Source organism: Scomber scombrus, chromosome 5 (genome assembly GCF_963691925.1).
Source record: "Scomber scombrus chromosome 5, fScoSco1.1, whole genome shotgun sequence".
Classification (NCBI taxonomy): domain Eukaryota; kingdom Metazoa; phylum Chordata; class Actinopteri; order Scombriformes; family Scombridae; genus Scomber; species Scomber scombrus.
In genome coordinates this window covers 21,963,580-21,977,897 of record NC_084974.1, presented here as the reverse complement: position 1 = coordinate 21,977,897, position 14,318 = coordinate 21,963,580, and the positions used below count along the sequence as shown (strand labels likewise).

Below are 14,318 nucleotides of genomic sequence, written 5' to 3'. Positions count from 1 at the left end.
AACAAATGTATTTGAGCCCAAACAGGTTTATGAATAATGCTGTTTTATGGTCAGCTTTGTGTTGTCTAAAAATAGTTTGTTTTTGTGCCACTCTTTACTCGTAACCTACCTAAGCACACACTGTTTCCAGGCAGTGATGTAAGCATTAACTCTCTCTGTCTACTCAGGTTGACCTCTCTTTGTCATGGCACTAACCCTGGTTTGTTTGCTCATTCTTAGGCTGACACGCAGATTGATAAGGAGAGACAACTCTTCTACGATGCCTCCCTTGAGTATGTTTTCAAAATACAGGAAGTGCAAGAAAAGAAGAAATTTGAGTTTGTCGAGCCGGTAAGAGAAGTATCAGCTTTACATATTTTTGGGTTCAGTTTTTGCTGAATAAATATTAAAGAAGCAGTGTTGCTTTTTTTTTTTTTACTGTATAATTAGATAAAGGATTAGCTTAGTGGCGTATAATCAAAATAGTAGACAATATTTGTTCTTGTTGCTGATGGAAGTGGCTTTTTAAATGCCTGTCATATCATCCCCTGAGTGAAGACAGGCACCATTTTACATCTCTCAGAGGTATATATTTGCTCTTGTGTATTGCACTTATTTGTCATCTTCATCACAGATTCTCTGTAATATAGTCGATCCATTCGGGCAAGCTAGTGGGTATAATTAGATCAAGTGGTTGTTATCAAACAAAACAATACAAAGTGCAAGTGTAAATCAAGTGCTCCATAAAAGCCCCATACCCTACAGATTTGTGGAGTCAATTCTAACATCTTTAGTGGAGAAGTTACCAGGAAACATTAACTTCTCCAGGTGTTAAATGTCTGGGAATGTGGAATTGGAGCAAACTGGCTGTTTTAAAAGCCCCCACTCCCATTTGTTTACATCCACTGGCAGCTCACCCAGAAACCAGGCCAGAAATGTAAATCTCTAGGCCCCAGGTAGTGCTGGGAAAAATGACAAGGCTCAACCTTGCCTGTGATGAATCTGGGCAAAGATAAGACAGTTCATCCTTGAACATTTGATATACCAAGCTTCATCCTAGAAATCAAATCAGTGGTTGTGTCTGAGGTTTTTGACTGAGAGCAGCTGTATGTTTGCAGGATCCACTGCAGTACAGATGGAATTAGGTTTTTTTTTTTTTCTTTCAGTTTTTTCTCCATTAATACCACCGGTGCTTTTTCCACACTGGTCAAGGATATTTCTGCATTATACAGAAAATAAGATCAATATCTGTCAACAAGGAAAAATCACAACTTTTTCAAACCTTTCTTTTTGTGTTTCATCATAATATTGCAATATTCAGTGCATGAGCATGAAAATAACCAGATTTGCCAATTAATTCTTCTACAGTACAATCCTGTTTAAGAAAAAGTTAATTAGTTTTAACCAACAATGCAATATGTATATTGTAATTAGAGGTTTACTCAAAAAAAAGGAATATGCACAGAGTGTGACATTCATACTGACAAAATGAATCAGTTTCCATGGTTTAAAAAATCACTCACTGGAATAATTTCCCATGTTTTAGAGATATTAAAGGGTTATTATGTGATTATAAGAATGATTATTGTTTCTATTGTACAAAATTTCACATTGCAGTCTTAACTTTTTTTTTTTACAATGTGCTCTCTAATATGAGAATATGAATTACTTGCATAGCTCTAAAGTGTTTATTGAGTCTGTAAATCACTTTTAAACATTGTTCCTCTCCAGCTCCTGGCCTTTCTTCAGGGTTTGTTTACATTCTACCATGAAGGATACGAGCTGGCTCATGAATTTGAGCCGTACAAACAGCAGCTGCAGTTCAACCTACAGAACGTAAGTCTCAACACCTCAGGGGTTGTACACAAAGCCAACCAGCCACGTAATCAGATTCTGAAGCTTATCATGCCCTATTATAACAAGCAGAGTTTTCGCAAATGGATAGCGATTTGATAAAAAGGGATTCCTTGCAGCACAGAGGATCGATATCAGAGTGTTGTGTTTCAGGTAGTTACTGCAGGCCTTTTAAGGGCACTCTGTCAAAAAAAAAACAACCCAAAAAAAGTGTTAGCTGGGAGTAAAACTACAGCTGCTGCCTTGCACCCTCCCTCCCTCCATCACTATGACCTCACCACCTGCAGCCTGAGGGTCCAAATTCCTCTCTGACCTGAAATGTCAGCACCATTGTCCTGTCAATTTCCAATCTGTAACCCTGTCTCCATGTCCTCAGATGCAGAGAGCTCTAATAGCTGGAGAAGATGAGGCTGTCTCAGCATCTCTCTACTAGGGGATATAAGACAGCCTCATCCTGACCTTTTTGACTGCAGAAAAGAGGATTCCTGGGATGTATTAACAGCTGAGTCTCTGTTGTAATTTGGGATTTTCTTGAAGAAAAAGCTTCCAATATAAACTTAATGTATTTGAATTAGATGCTCTGTCTGTATCTCAAACTGGTTTGCCAGCGTGTTAGTCATTCGTTCCCCAGGTGGTGTCGTGTAGTTCCACAAATTTGATGCTTTTGTCAGTTTTATGATGTTTTTGTCCTTTATTTTTTTAATCTCTTAACCAGCTCCTCAGGTTAGGCAGGCTGTGCAATGATATTCAAATCCTGCATTTTTCATACAGACACGGAACAACTTTGTGAGCACCAAGCAGGAAGTGGAGAAGCTGATGAAGAGGATAAGGTCTGCAGATCAGGACTATAAACCCCCAGGCCAGTGGACGATGGAAGGCTTCCTGTATGTCCAGGAGAAACGTGAGTGTTTCTAGCTGGGCTCCCAGCCAGGCATGCCCTCTCATGCTATCGCCCCTCCCCCTGTCTCACTTATAAGTGCATGGTTTTACATCCATCACCATAAACATGTCTTGAGTTCTCCCAGGCCTCTGCAGAGGAGATCCTCTCATACAGAGCTCATAATTCATCCTGTTTACCAATTCACTTTGATGTGCTCTCAAACAAGTGGTGGGAGGGGGGGAGGGGGTACCACAAACTGTCGATTTTTATCAGCAGCAATAAACAACTTTTGATTTATCACACTTTAATTGCAAATTGATTTTCAGAAGTCTTTCCAAAAGCCTGTGACACAGAGAAAAATGTTTTGATTCAACTACTATTTGCTTCTTCTTTATTTATCTCTACTAGGTCCTCTGGGATGCACATGGACACGTCACTACTGCACATATGAGAAAGGCAGCAAGACCTTTACAATGAGCAACACTGAAAATAAGTCGGCTGGGAAACAGGTAGTTTAGTTTAGTTTAGTCTGGTTTTGTTTAGTTTTGTGTAACTTTGTTTAATTCAGCTTGAGACGTTATAACATTGTCTCAACCCAGAGGGGGAAAAGTGAAAAAATAAGAAGAAAGAGTTTGACAAAGAATGAAATAATCTTTAAAAAGAGAAAGTTAGATCAACTGAACAGACTTAATGAAAATCAAATGATCAACTTATTATATACTATATACTATAGATATATATTTCTCTTCTAGTGTTGATATGATATATATATATATATATATATATATATATATATATATATATATATATATATATATATATATATATATATATCTATCTATCTATCTATCTATCTATCTATCTATCTATCTATCTATCTATCTATCTATCTATCTATCTATCTATCTATCTATCTATCTATCTATCTATCTATCTATCTATCTATCTATCTATCTATCTGTCTATCTATCTAACCTACCTACCTACCTACCTATCTACCTACCTACCTACCTACCTACCTACCTACCTACCTACCTAACTACCTAACTACCTACCTACCTACCTTCCTTCCTACCCACTCATCCATCAACCCACTCATCAATCCATCCATCCATCCATCTATTAAATCAACCAGTTGCCACCATCCCAGAGGTTTTTTGCATGTCCTAATTGGATGATCATGTTACTGTTTTTAGATGTTTGAAAAATATTTGCAAGGACAGAATTAAAATGAAACCTTCATAAGTGCATTGCTTTCATTTTTAATTTCAATATACATTTATTCATGCATCGTGTGCTTATTTTTAGAACGGGCTTGTTGTGATCCAGCCAGAGATGTTCAAGCTCAAATCCTGCATTCGGAGGAAAACTGACTCCATCGACAAGCGTTTCTGCTTTGATATCGAAGTGGTGGAGAGGTCTGTGACTGTCTCAATCATCTATATGTTCCCAAAAATGTGTTACTGTAAAACTTACGTGGACTGAAAACATACACACAACTTAATATTTATTGCAATTATTAGCCTCTCTAGCATGTGGTTCAACGTCACATGAAAATAGTCATAATTTATTGTTTAATATATTTATTGAGACATTTGTCAGCTGTCTTGTTATTTCATCATTAGTAAGGATAGTATATTTGAAGAATTCCTAATTAAGAAAAACCTTACATATAATAAAATATAATATCCACAAGTCAGCATGCTGCAGTTTCTTCTATATACACTGTAAATAATAGTAGTTAGCATTGAATTACCTTAGAGATTTTATATTTTGAAGTTTATGTGGCATTTTAACATAGACCTGCTGTACTTCCAGTAATGTAAGACACAGTGAATATTTGAACAACTAACATATTTGACTGTAAGACAGATTATTTGCATGTGGGATGTTTTGTTCTCATTCATTTTGTGCTTTATCGAAACCCAATTGATCCTGACAATTAACCCAAATTGTCATGGGAGTATGCAGCACTTAAAACATTCAAAAGCTGTTCAGGTTTGATTAACATCTTTAAAGACACCCTGTTTATCAGTGTCAGATGTTTTCAGCTCTGTTTGTGTCGTGCATGTTCCTAAAGTCCTCTCCCTCCCAACCTCTTGTTTGATGTATGTCCACAACATCGATATTTTCTCTATTTTTGAACCCATTCCGTCTTTTCTCTGTGTTCATGTCAATGTAGAAATGACATCTATCGTGGAACTCTTTTCAGACCACTTCAGTTTTTCTGTAAAGTCCGGTATGTGAACTGACCAGTCCTGCCCTTTCAGAGCAGTTGCATGTGCTGCATGTGTGCTGCTAATTGTATCATTCACTCAATCTCAAATTCAGACCTTCTAATGAAATACTCTTGCCTTCTTACCACTTCACAAAATCAGACATCACTTGGTCAATATGGGCTAAAGGCTATATACATAATACATTCTCTACTTGTCTGCAATTACTCAAACAATGCATTAATTTATATCATTCTGAGAATCAATTGATCCTTTTGCCTCTTTCTAGAAGGTTTAAATCCTGTAGCTGTGTGGGAACATTCATAATGGATTTGTGCTAAATGTTTTTACTGGGATAGAATGAGGGATTGGCTAAAAATCAAACACTGTCAAATTGCCTGCCCACTGATTAACAGTGGCTGAATTGATCAAGTTGCAAGTTAATGAGAGTTTGATATCAGCTCATTACTGCATGTGTATTTCATTATATAAAGTTAGCTCATCAGTGTGCATTATTGTTGCACAGCACCAGCGGGGCCAGCATTGCTCACCCTTGGTGAGTGTTGCTGAGCATGGACAATAACTGCAGTTTATTTGCAGGACGACTCATTTATCATAAATGACGATGCCCCAAGGTGCTTGTTCCAAACACAAGGACAATGTGGGCCAAGCTCCAGTCAGCTTCACGCTCATCCATTCATCCTCATTATAATAACCATACAGTTACACCTATAGCCCAGCCAGAATCAGGCCAACCATCTCAGAACTGCATTTCTAGGGTTGGTTCACCCAAATCACAAAAGGGGTATCTAGCCAGGCCTGTATATTTGTTTTGATTGCCCAGATCTTGAGATATCTCCCTCCATCCCAGTGTGTAAAGAAATTAATACATTTTCATTTATGGTGCTCAAAGGAATTTTTCATTTCATACATTTTAAAAATGTAACAGCAACATGTCTTTCTAGAAAGTGTGTCCCAGTTACTTTTACAATAATCAACAGACCTTGCTGTTGACAGTTTTCATAGGTGCCTTGGTAGGAAGTACTTATTACCAATGAAAGCTGTGTGTTCTGTGGATTAATAATGTTTGTCGTTGTTTCTGAAAAGAGATGTTGCTCTTGAGTCTGTTAAATTTTTAATGTTGTAAGCATTGCAAACAAAATTAAATTCACCTCCATTGGTTTAGGTTGGAGGCATGAATAACGGAGACAGAAATCTCAAAACCTGGACAAATAAATGCAAAACTATATGCATGGCTGGGCATCACTTGAAGTAACATTAAAAATGTCTTTTTTTTGGTATAGTAACTTGGTTGAAACAACCCTTTCATTGCAAGACATGCAACTCTACATGGCTCTGCGCTAGTACTAACCATCACTACTGGATGGGGTTTAGCTGTCATTTGCTAGTATCATCAGATTGCTACCAGCTATAGCAGTGCTGCATATGAAGTGCAGATAATACACCAGTTTCAAGCTATTCAGCACAGTGAGGTGAGACATGAGACACAAGAAATGCTGTGCTGCAGAAAAACAGAGGAGATAAAGGTGTATGCATGTTGAGTGCAATAAATGAATCACTCTAATATTAAGCACATGTAGCATTTAATTGGGAGTGGAATGTGAAGCACAGAGCCAACCGAGGGCACAGTTTGAAGTCAAGCATTTGCACACAAGCTATTTTAGTCACACTAGTCCTTTTATAGTGGTCTCAGCCAGTGTAAACATGGTCTGTCCAGGGGCCCCAAGACAATGAGATCAGACTGAGACCAGCTTTTCTCTGAAATATTTCCAGGCATGGCGTTATGACACTGCAGGCACTGTCAGAGTCCAACAGAAGATTGTGGCTAGAGGCCATGGATGGCAAGGAGCCGGTGAGGACCTCTGCCTGTTTGTTTTTGAAATATTTATTTTGTGTTGGCTCCTGTTTGGATAGGATGGGGATTATTTGTATGTTTGTTTGATAAAAATATACAATACCAAAACTGATGTATTTGTCACTGGCACCCTCTTCTGGTTCAGATTCGGTTCAGCAACATCTTTTTAAGAAACCATGAGCTCACCATTCACTGGTTCTAATAATAGACTGCCCACTTCAACCATAGGAGCATGGGGCGGGGGGCTGAGCCATGGTTCTCTTCTTTAATGGATTTTGTTTAACTTTAAAGAGAAGGATTTCATAACTTAATAATGCTTTATGTTAACCATCTCCAGATTTACAACCTCCCTGCCATACTGAGCAAAAAGGAAGAGAGTAAGTGTGTTTCTTTAATCTCTCCAAACCCCTTTCATCATGGTAAAGCATAAATTCAGCCTCTAAGACTTTGAATAAAATCTCTGCACACATTCACACACACACGCACACGCACACACACACACACACACACACACACACACACACACACACACACACACCCACATCAAACACATTTGTTACCTATATCCATCTCTGTTCATTAACACAATTACTTGACGTGCACCCACTCAGCTGACATAGCACAGCGTTACATCACAAGGGTTGCATCTTATTAGTTGGGGCACATGCATAGGGGAGAGCTTATTATTCCTGCATGATGCGTGGTTAATTGACGTGTCAACACTATTTCTCGTGTTGTATTACAGCACTTCTTAATGAGGCGGGCTTTAACTTTGTGAGGAAATGCATTGACCTGGTGGAGATGAGAGGTGAGGCATTTAAATCTCTCTGCTTTCATCTGTCAAATGACTTGAATGCATCCTGGTGGTGATTATGAATAAAAATGTGATTCATTCATTAGTGGACATGACAAAATGCTGCACTTGAGCAACAGAAAGTCAAACAAAAAGTCTTTGGTCCTTGTTCCAATTATTTCTTTTTCTTTTTCATTGCAATGCAGGTCTAAATACGATGGGACTATACCGGATCGGAGGGGTCAACTCCAAAGTACAGAAGCTGATGACCACAGTCTTTTGTAAGTAACCCGAATATAAAATAAAAATACAATTTCCCACTCGGCACAGTAGTATAGAAACTACTAATAGGATCTCTGTTCAAAGGGACTGGAGCCAAATTTAAAGTATCAAAGCTTGAAATTGTACAGCTTTTTTCTATCGTTAAGACTATTTCTCTCTTAACAGTCTCACATGCCATATATCAAAACAAACAGATAGTTCTGTAATTTCATCATGCCTGAATTATCATTTTCAGAAATCCAATCTATTAAGTTAAAGTTAAAAGCTTTATAAAACATAATATGAGCCTGCAGAGTGAGGAAAGGTGTCCTCCTTGTGGTGTGACAGTGTAACAGACATTATGCCTCATTACGTTGCCATTACATTATTAGGTACCCAAGGCAATCGTGTATGCATATATTTCATATATTCGAAAAGGAACAGTCTCAATGATTTATTAAATTCTCACTTAAGCTGGATCTCCATCTCTCTCGGACACCACACATGTATTCATTTACACTTACATTTATGTCAGATTCTTGGGTTGAGTCTCTTTACCTAAGAAAAACTTCACTGTTTTTAATGCTTATTTAACCAGCCTGTCAGTTTGTGTTATGTATAATGCTTGCTTCAAACAGTTTCCAGCCTAATCTAAATGGAAAATGAATAAATGAATATAAAATGTGTTTTTCAATAGCTTCCAAGGCACCTGTGGATATGGACCTGGATCCAGAGACGTGGGACAACAAAACTATCACCAGCGGTCTGAAGAATTACCTCAGGTCAGCTCGCCCCACCAGCTGTGTGTCCTCAGCTGTCAGGAATCATCATTGCCTCCATAATGCCTTTTTGAAACCTCCCTGGTGTTAGTCATGCATTCAGCGCTGCCTCTGACACACAAATTGAAAATGGCTGCATTTATTAAAAGGGATCCATGCCACTCAGAAAAGAAATGACAACTGCTCTCTTTATTCACCAGGTGTCTCTCTGAGCCTCTAATGACCTTCAAGCTCCACAAAGATTTTATCATGGCTGTCAGTAAGTTATGAAGAGTTACTAACAATATAATAGATATTTTAGCAAAGGCTTTATTGACTTTTATTATTATACATAAAAGAAAATTTCCTAAGTCAGCAGGGCATAATCAAGTTCAAAACATACAGTGTGAATGGGAAGATTACATTTGTGCCAGAAGATTAGCACATTTGAATTTGGTAAATCTCAATTAGTATTTGATCATTAGAGAACACAATATTTCAATATGTATTTTTGATTAAATTGAATTTGCTCTAACCATTTGAAAGCAAATTGAGTTTGAACTTGTATTTCAAATTGAGTCAATTATGAGATAGCTTTGTGGGCGCTACATACCGGCTATTACAGCTGGAAAATCAAACAAGCAAAGATTGAACCAATTAAACCGTTTCCATCTCAGGCTACAAAAAAAAAGGGGGGGGGGGGCTACATTGCTCTCTCTGTCATGTGAAACTGGTTAGTTAAATTGGTTTTATCTCGGTTTGCTTTTTTCTTCACCTCTGGATACAGTGTCTTAGACAGCTGAATATGAGATGTATTATTTCTCATATTTATTTCTCTGTTATTTTTCATTATACATATTATATGGAATTCATGTTCATATTGATGAAATCTAATTCTGAACTGCACTTATACTCGTCAGACAGTATCATGCCAGTATACTCATTACTATAAATATTCTGTGACTCTAATCACAACATTGAGTGACATTTTGTTATTGGTAATATTACCATTTTTTCTGCAGTTTCTAAACATTGTCAGCTGTAAGTATATCACCCTCTTGATCATGTTATGCCTTATTTTACTTTCTTCAGAGTCAGATGACCAGAACTACAGGGTGTGTGCTGTCCATGCCTTGGTTCATAAGCTGCCCGAGAGGAACAAGGAAATGCTGGAGCTGCTAATAAAACACCTCGTCATGTACGTGATCCTGTAATGAATCAGTTACGCTGCAGCCCTAAAAAAAGGGCAGCAGTGTGAGAGACAATAAAGACTGCCCAGACTGATCAAACTGTCTTCATTGTTTGGGGACACCTCAGTGCATTTACAGGCCTCTTTAAAACTGGCAGTACTTTGTAAAGAACAAAGCTGTCACTACATGGGAAAGAGTTTACATTTTACATAGCATTCCATAATATAGAATAGCATCTCATGTCCATGTCCTCTACCTGTAGAGTTTCCACCCAGAGCAAGTTCAACCTGATGACAGTGTCCAACCTGGGTGTCATCTTTGGGCCCACCCTGATGCGGTCTCAAGAGGAGACTGTGGCAGCGATGATGAACATCAAGTTCCAAAACATTGTGGTGGAAATACTCATTGAGAACTGCAACAAAGTGAGTCTTTGTTGATGTACAGTATGCTTGTAGTTTTCTCTGCACCATTTAGCTAAATCTTTCCTTATGTCATTCTTATTTGAAAGGTCTTTTATCACAAGATTCACACTGTCTTTGTTTTTCCATTTGCCAATAACAATTCTTATAGAAAAAGAAAACCCAGCTGATGTGCAATTTTTAAAACTATTTGACAAAAAGACACTAAACAGCACCCCACGAGGGTGGATGATATGGATAGTATATTCAATCATTGTGTAAACAATTTTATATTACAGTTTGTATATATCTTAATATTCTTTTTGTAAATTAAATTCAACTTTATTTATATCGTACCAAATCACAACAAAAGTTATCTCAAGGCACTTTTCTCATAGAGCAGGTCTAGACTGTACTCTTTAATTTAATTTAAAGTTACACAATGTTCCCCCATTAGCAAGCACTTGGCAACAGCGGCAGGGAAAAACTCCCCTTTAACGGGAAGAAACCTCAAGTAGAACCAGGCGTTAGGTGGGCGGCCGTCTCCCTTGACTGGCTGCATTGAGTACATTCATTTGAGAAACTGTTCACAGATCACATAACTTTAGGTTATTTACATAACCCCGGTTCTCTGAGTAATATGAGTGAGATGTCTCACTATGGGATGCACGCCTCGCTGCAGCCCTCAGAAGCATTTATCTCATTACGCCAATCCTGATTGGCTGGTGAACGTGTCCGTCCGCCACAGGTAGTCCCACCTACCTTAAATAGCTCATGCGGACGGCACCACCCTCATTCAAGATAAGCACCTCTTCTCACTCGCCCAAGCAAGAAGGGTAGTCTGGTGAGACATCTCACTCATATTACTCAGAGAACCGGGGTTATGTAAATAACCTAAAGTTCTCTTTCATAATATTTCGTTCGATGTCTCACTATGGGATATGGTTGCTCCCGTATTGCCAGACAAGCTTATCGAGCGTCCACCAACCCACAGGGAAAAGGTACTCTGTTCCAATCAGGACAGCAAAACCGCGCGTGCCACGCACGGAGCGGAGACGTCCAGCATATAAAAACGGACAAAAGTGAGAGGCGAGGACCAACTCGCTGCAGCACAGATGTCCTGAACAGAAACTCCCCTGAATAAGGCCCAGGATGCGGCCAAGCCCCGAGTCGAGTGCGCCCGCAGACCCGCAGGTGTCTGCAAACCCTGACTCGTATAAGCCAAAGCAATCGCCTCCACGACCCAGTGGGACAGGCGCTGCTTTGTGACAGGTTCCCCTTATGAGGATTAGCCCAGGAGACAAACAGCTGATCGCTCCTCCTGAAACCCTTAGTCCTGTCCATGTAAGTGCGCACCGCACGGACTGGACATAACGCATGTGACCGCTGCTCTCCAGGTGAGGCAGCAAAGGCCACAAGGTCAATAGGAGAACACGAGCCCACTACCTTAGGCACAAAGGCCGGGTTGGGCTTCAAAATCATCCTCACATCCCCCGGGAAAAGCTGAGTGCATGATGGATGCACCGAAAGCGCATGGATGTCACTAACCCGTTTAGCCGAAGCCAGAGCCAGTAACAACACTGTCTTGAGAGACAGGTGTTTCAAGCCTGCTCCCCCCAGCGGCTCAAAAGGAGGACCCTTGAGCCCCTCCAGAACCACAGCCAGATCCCATGGTGGCACCAGCGGTCTGGACACGGGGAGAAGCCTGCGCGCTCCCTTCATAAAACGGCAAACCAGCGGGTGCTGGCTCGCTGTTTGTTTCCCAAACCCCACGTGACAGGCGGCTATAGCTGCCAAGTACACTTTAACTGTGGAGAAGGCTTTTCGTTTGTCAATCAGGTCCTGTAAGAATGACAATATCACACCTACTGGACACTGAAAAGGAACGTGGCCATTTCTGTGACACCAGTCCTCAAACACTCTCCACTTACAGTCATACAGAGACCTAGTGGAAGAGGCTCGAGCACTTTGTATAGTGGAAATCACACGCTGTGGGAGTCCCACAGCTGACAAATTGAACCACTCAGGGGCCAAACCCACAGCGCCAGGCGTTCTGGGTGCGGGTGGAAAACCGTCCCCCCCCCCTGTGATAACAGGTCCCTGCGCAGCGGGAGCTGCCAAGGTTGCGCGCACAGCAACCGATATATCTCCGCCAGCCAATGCATTGCAGGCCAATGCGGAGCTATCAGAATCAGCGCGTGGCCGTGGTCCCTCAATCTGGACAGAGTGGGGGGTATCAGGGCCAGGGGAGGGAACGCGTAAAGAAGCTTGTGCGGCCAGACGTGCGCTAGTGCGTCTATGCCGAGGGGAGCATCCAGGTTGCGCAGAGAGTAAAACAGCGCGCACTGCGCGTTTCCTCTTGACGCGAACAGATCCACCGCGGCCCGACCATAACGGGCCCATATCTGTTCCACAATCTCTGGGTGCAGAGTCCACTCCCCGTATACCGGCGCGCCCCTGGACAACAGGTCCGCGCCCGTGTTCAGAGCTCCCGGGACGTGCGTCGCCCTCAGGGAGAGGAGACGACCGCAGCTCCACAGGATCAGTCTGCGTGCCAGCATGTGCAACTGACGAGAGCGCAACCCCCCTTGGCGGTTGATGTACGCTACCGTCGTCGTATTGTCCGTCCTCACCAGGACATGATGGCCCATGAGAGACGGAAGGAAGTGTTTCAGGGAGAGGAACACCGCTGAAAGTTCCAGAAAATTTATGTGAGACCGCTGGAGGTCCACACTCCAGCGGCCCCTCACTGACCGGCCCTCGTGAATTCCGCCCCACCCTGTCAGGCTGGCGTCCGTAGTGACCACCTTCCTGGACAGGACAGAGCCCATGGGCACCCCGCGGGTCAGAAATGACGGGGCTCGCCAGTGGCGCAGTGCCCTGACGCACCCCGGCATAACCAACACTCTCCGTGCGCCATGACGCACGGGATCCAGCCCGCATGAGGCCACCCAGAGCTGGAATTCCCTCATGTGGAGGTGACCGAGACGAACCACGAGAATGGCTGACGCCATCAGTCCGAGTAATCGAAGACACAATCTGAATTGAACAGATTTGCCTGGATGGAAAAGCGCGAGACATGCTCTGAAAGCTCTCACTCGCTCCGCCGAGAGGCGCGCCGTGAAAATCACCGAGTCCAGGGATAATCCCAGAAAGATTATGTCCTGTGTCGGGCACAGCATGCTCTTTTCCGCGTTTATCACAAAACCCAGGTCTAATAGGTGCCGTGTGAGAATACGCGTATGCGCCATGGCCTCCTGCCTCGATTGTGCCAAAAGCAGCCAATCGTCCAGATATGTGGCCAAGCGAATGCCCTGCTGTCTCAGCGGGGCTATCGCCGCTTCCGTGCACCGGACGAACACCCTCGGGCTTAAAGACAGACCGAATGGGAGCACGCGGTACTCGTAGCACGTCCCCTAGAAAGCGAACCTCAGATACTTTCTGTGGGGAGGATATATTGGAATGTGGAAATACGCGTCTTTCAGATCGACAGAAGTGAACCAATCGTTCTGTCGCACCAGGCGCAGCAGGGATGCGTGTGTGAGCATCCTGAACTTGTATTTCCTGAGAAATTTGTTCAGAGCACGTAGATCCAGGATAGGGTGAATACCACTCCCCCCCCGTTTTGGGACCAGAAAGTACCTGGAGTAAAAACCGCTCTGACACTGTGCGGGAGGAACGACACAGATTGCTCCTTTGTTTAACAGTGAGAGGATTTCCTCTTGCAAAACACGAGCTGACTCTCCCTGAGCCTGGGAGTGTATTATGCCGGCGAATCGAGGGGGAACAGCGGCAAACTGCAGCCTGTAACCCCTCAAAATCGTCTTCAACACCCAGGGCGAAGCTGCGAGCGCAGCCCACCTCTGCCACCTGCGGCAGAGAGGTGAGACGCGCTGCAGCTCTTCCACCATGAGAGGTCCCAACCGCGGTGCGGTGGCGCCCTCTCGTGGTGGAAAACTGACATGGCCTCTGGGCGGTGCTGTGCACTTTGGCCCGGGAGGACAACGCAGTGACGGGGACCTCACTGCCCTCACCCCGGGAAAAGCCGCGGCTTTCCCCGGGGGTGGGACAGCAGGTGCCGCCACCGCGCTGTTTATTTTTATAGTTTTGGCT

The 14,318-nt window shown here is 42.4% G+C and overlaps 1 protein-coding gene across 2 annotated transcripts in view; it reads left to right on the top strand.

Moving 5' to 3' along the window:
* The window catches only part of LOC133980298 (rho GTPase-activating protein 42), a 64,850-nt gene that overhangs the window by 42,864 nt on the left and 7,668 nt on the right, over positions 1-14,318 (top strand). Inside the window, exons 6-19 of one of the 2 annotated variants that reach the window (XM_062418979.1) lie at positions 220-330; positions 1,711-1,815; positions 2,605-2,734; positions 3,122-3,222; positions 4,022-4,131; positions 4,896-4,952; positions 6,724-6,802; positions 7,143-7,182; positions 7,551-7,613; positions 7,805-7,879; positions 8,557-8,641; positions 8,839-8,897; positions 9,710-9,815; positions 10,070-10,229. In XM_062418979.1, the coding sequence (XP_062274963.1) occupies positions 220-330; positions 1,711-1,815; positions 2,605-2,734; positions 3,122-3,222; positions 4,022-4,131; positions 4,896-4,952; positions 6,724-6,802; positions 7,143-7,182; positions 7,551-7,613; positions 7,805-7,879; positions 8,557-8,641; positions 8,839-8,897; positions 9,710-9,815; positions 10,070-10,229 (1,281 nt within the window). The remainder of the gene's footprint in view (positions 1-219; positions 331-1,710; positions 1,816-2,604; positions 2,735-3,121; positions 3,223-4,021; positions 4,132-4,895; positions 4,953-6,723; positions 6,803-7,142; positions 7,183-7,550; positions 7,614-7,804; positions 7,880-8,556; positions 8,642-8,838; positions 8,898-9,709; positions 9,816-10,069; positions 10,230-14,318) is intronic. The other variant, XM_062418980.1, reaches the window with a different exon arrangement.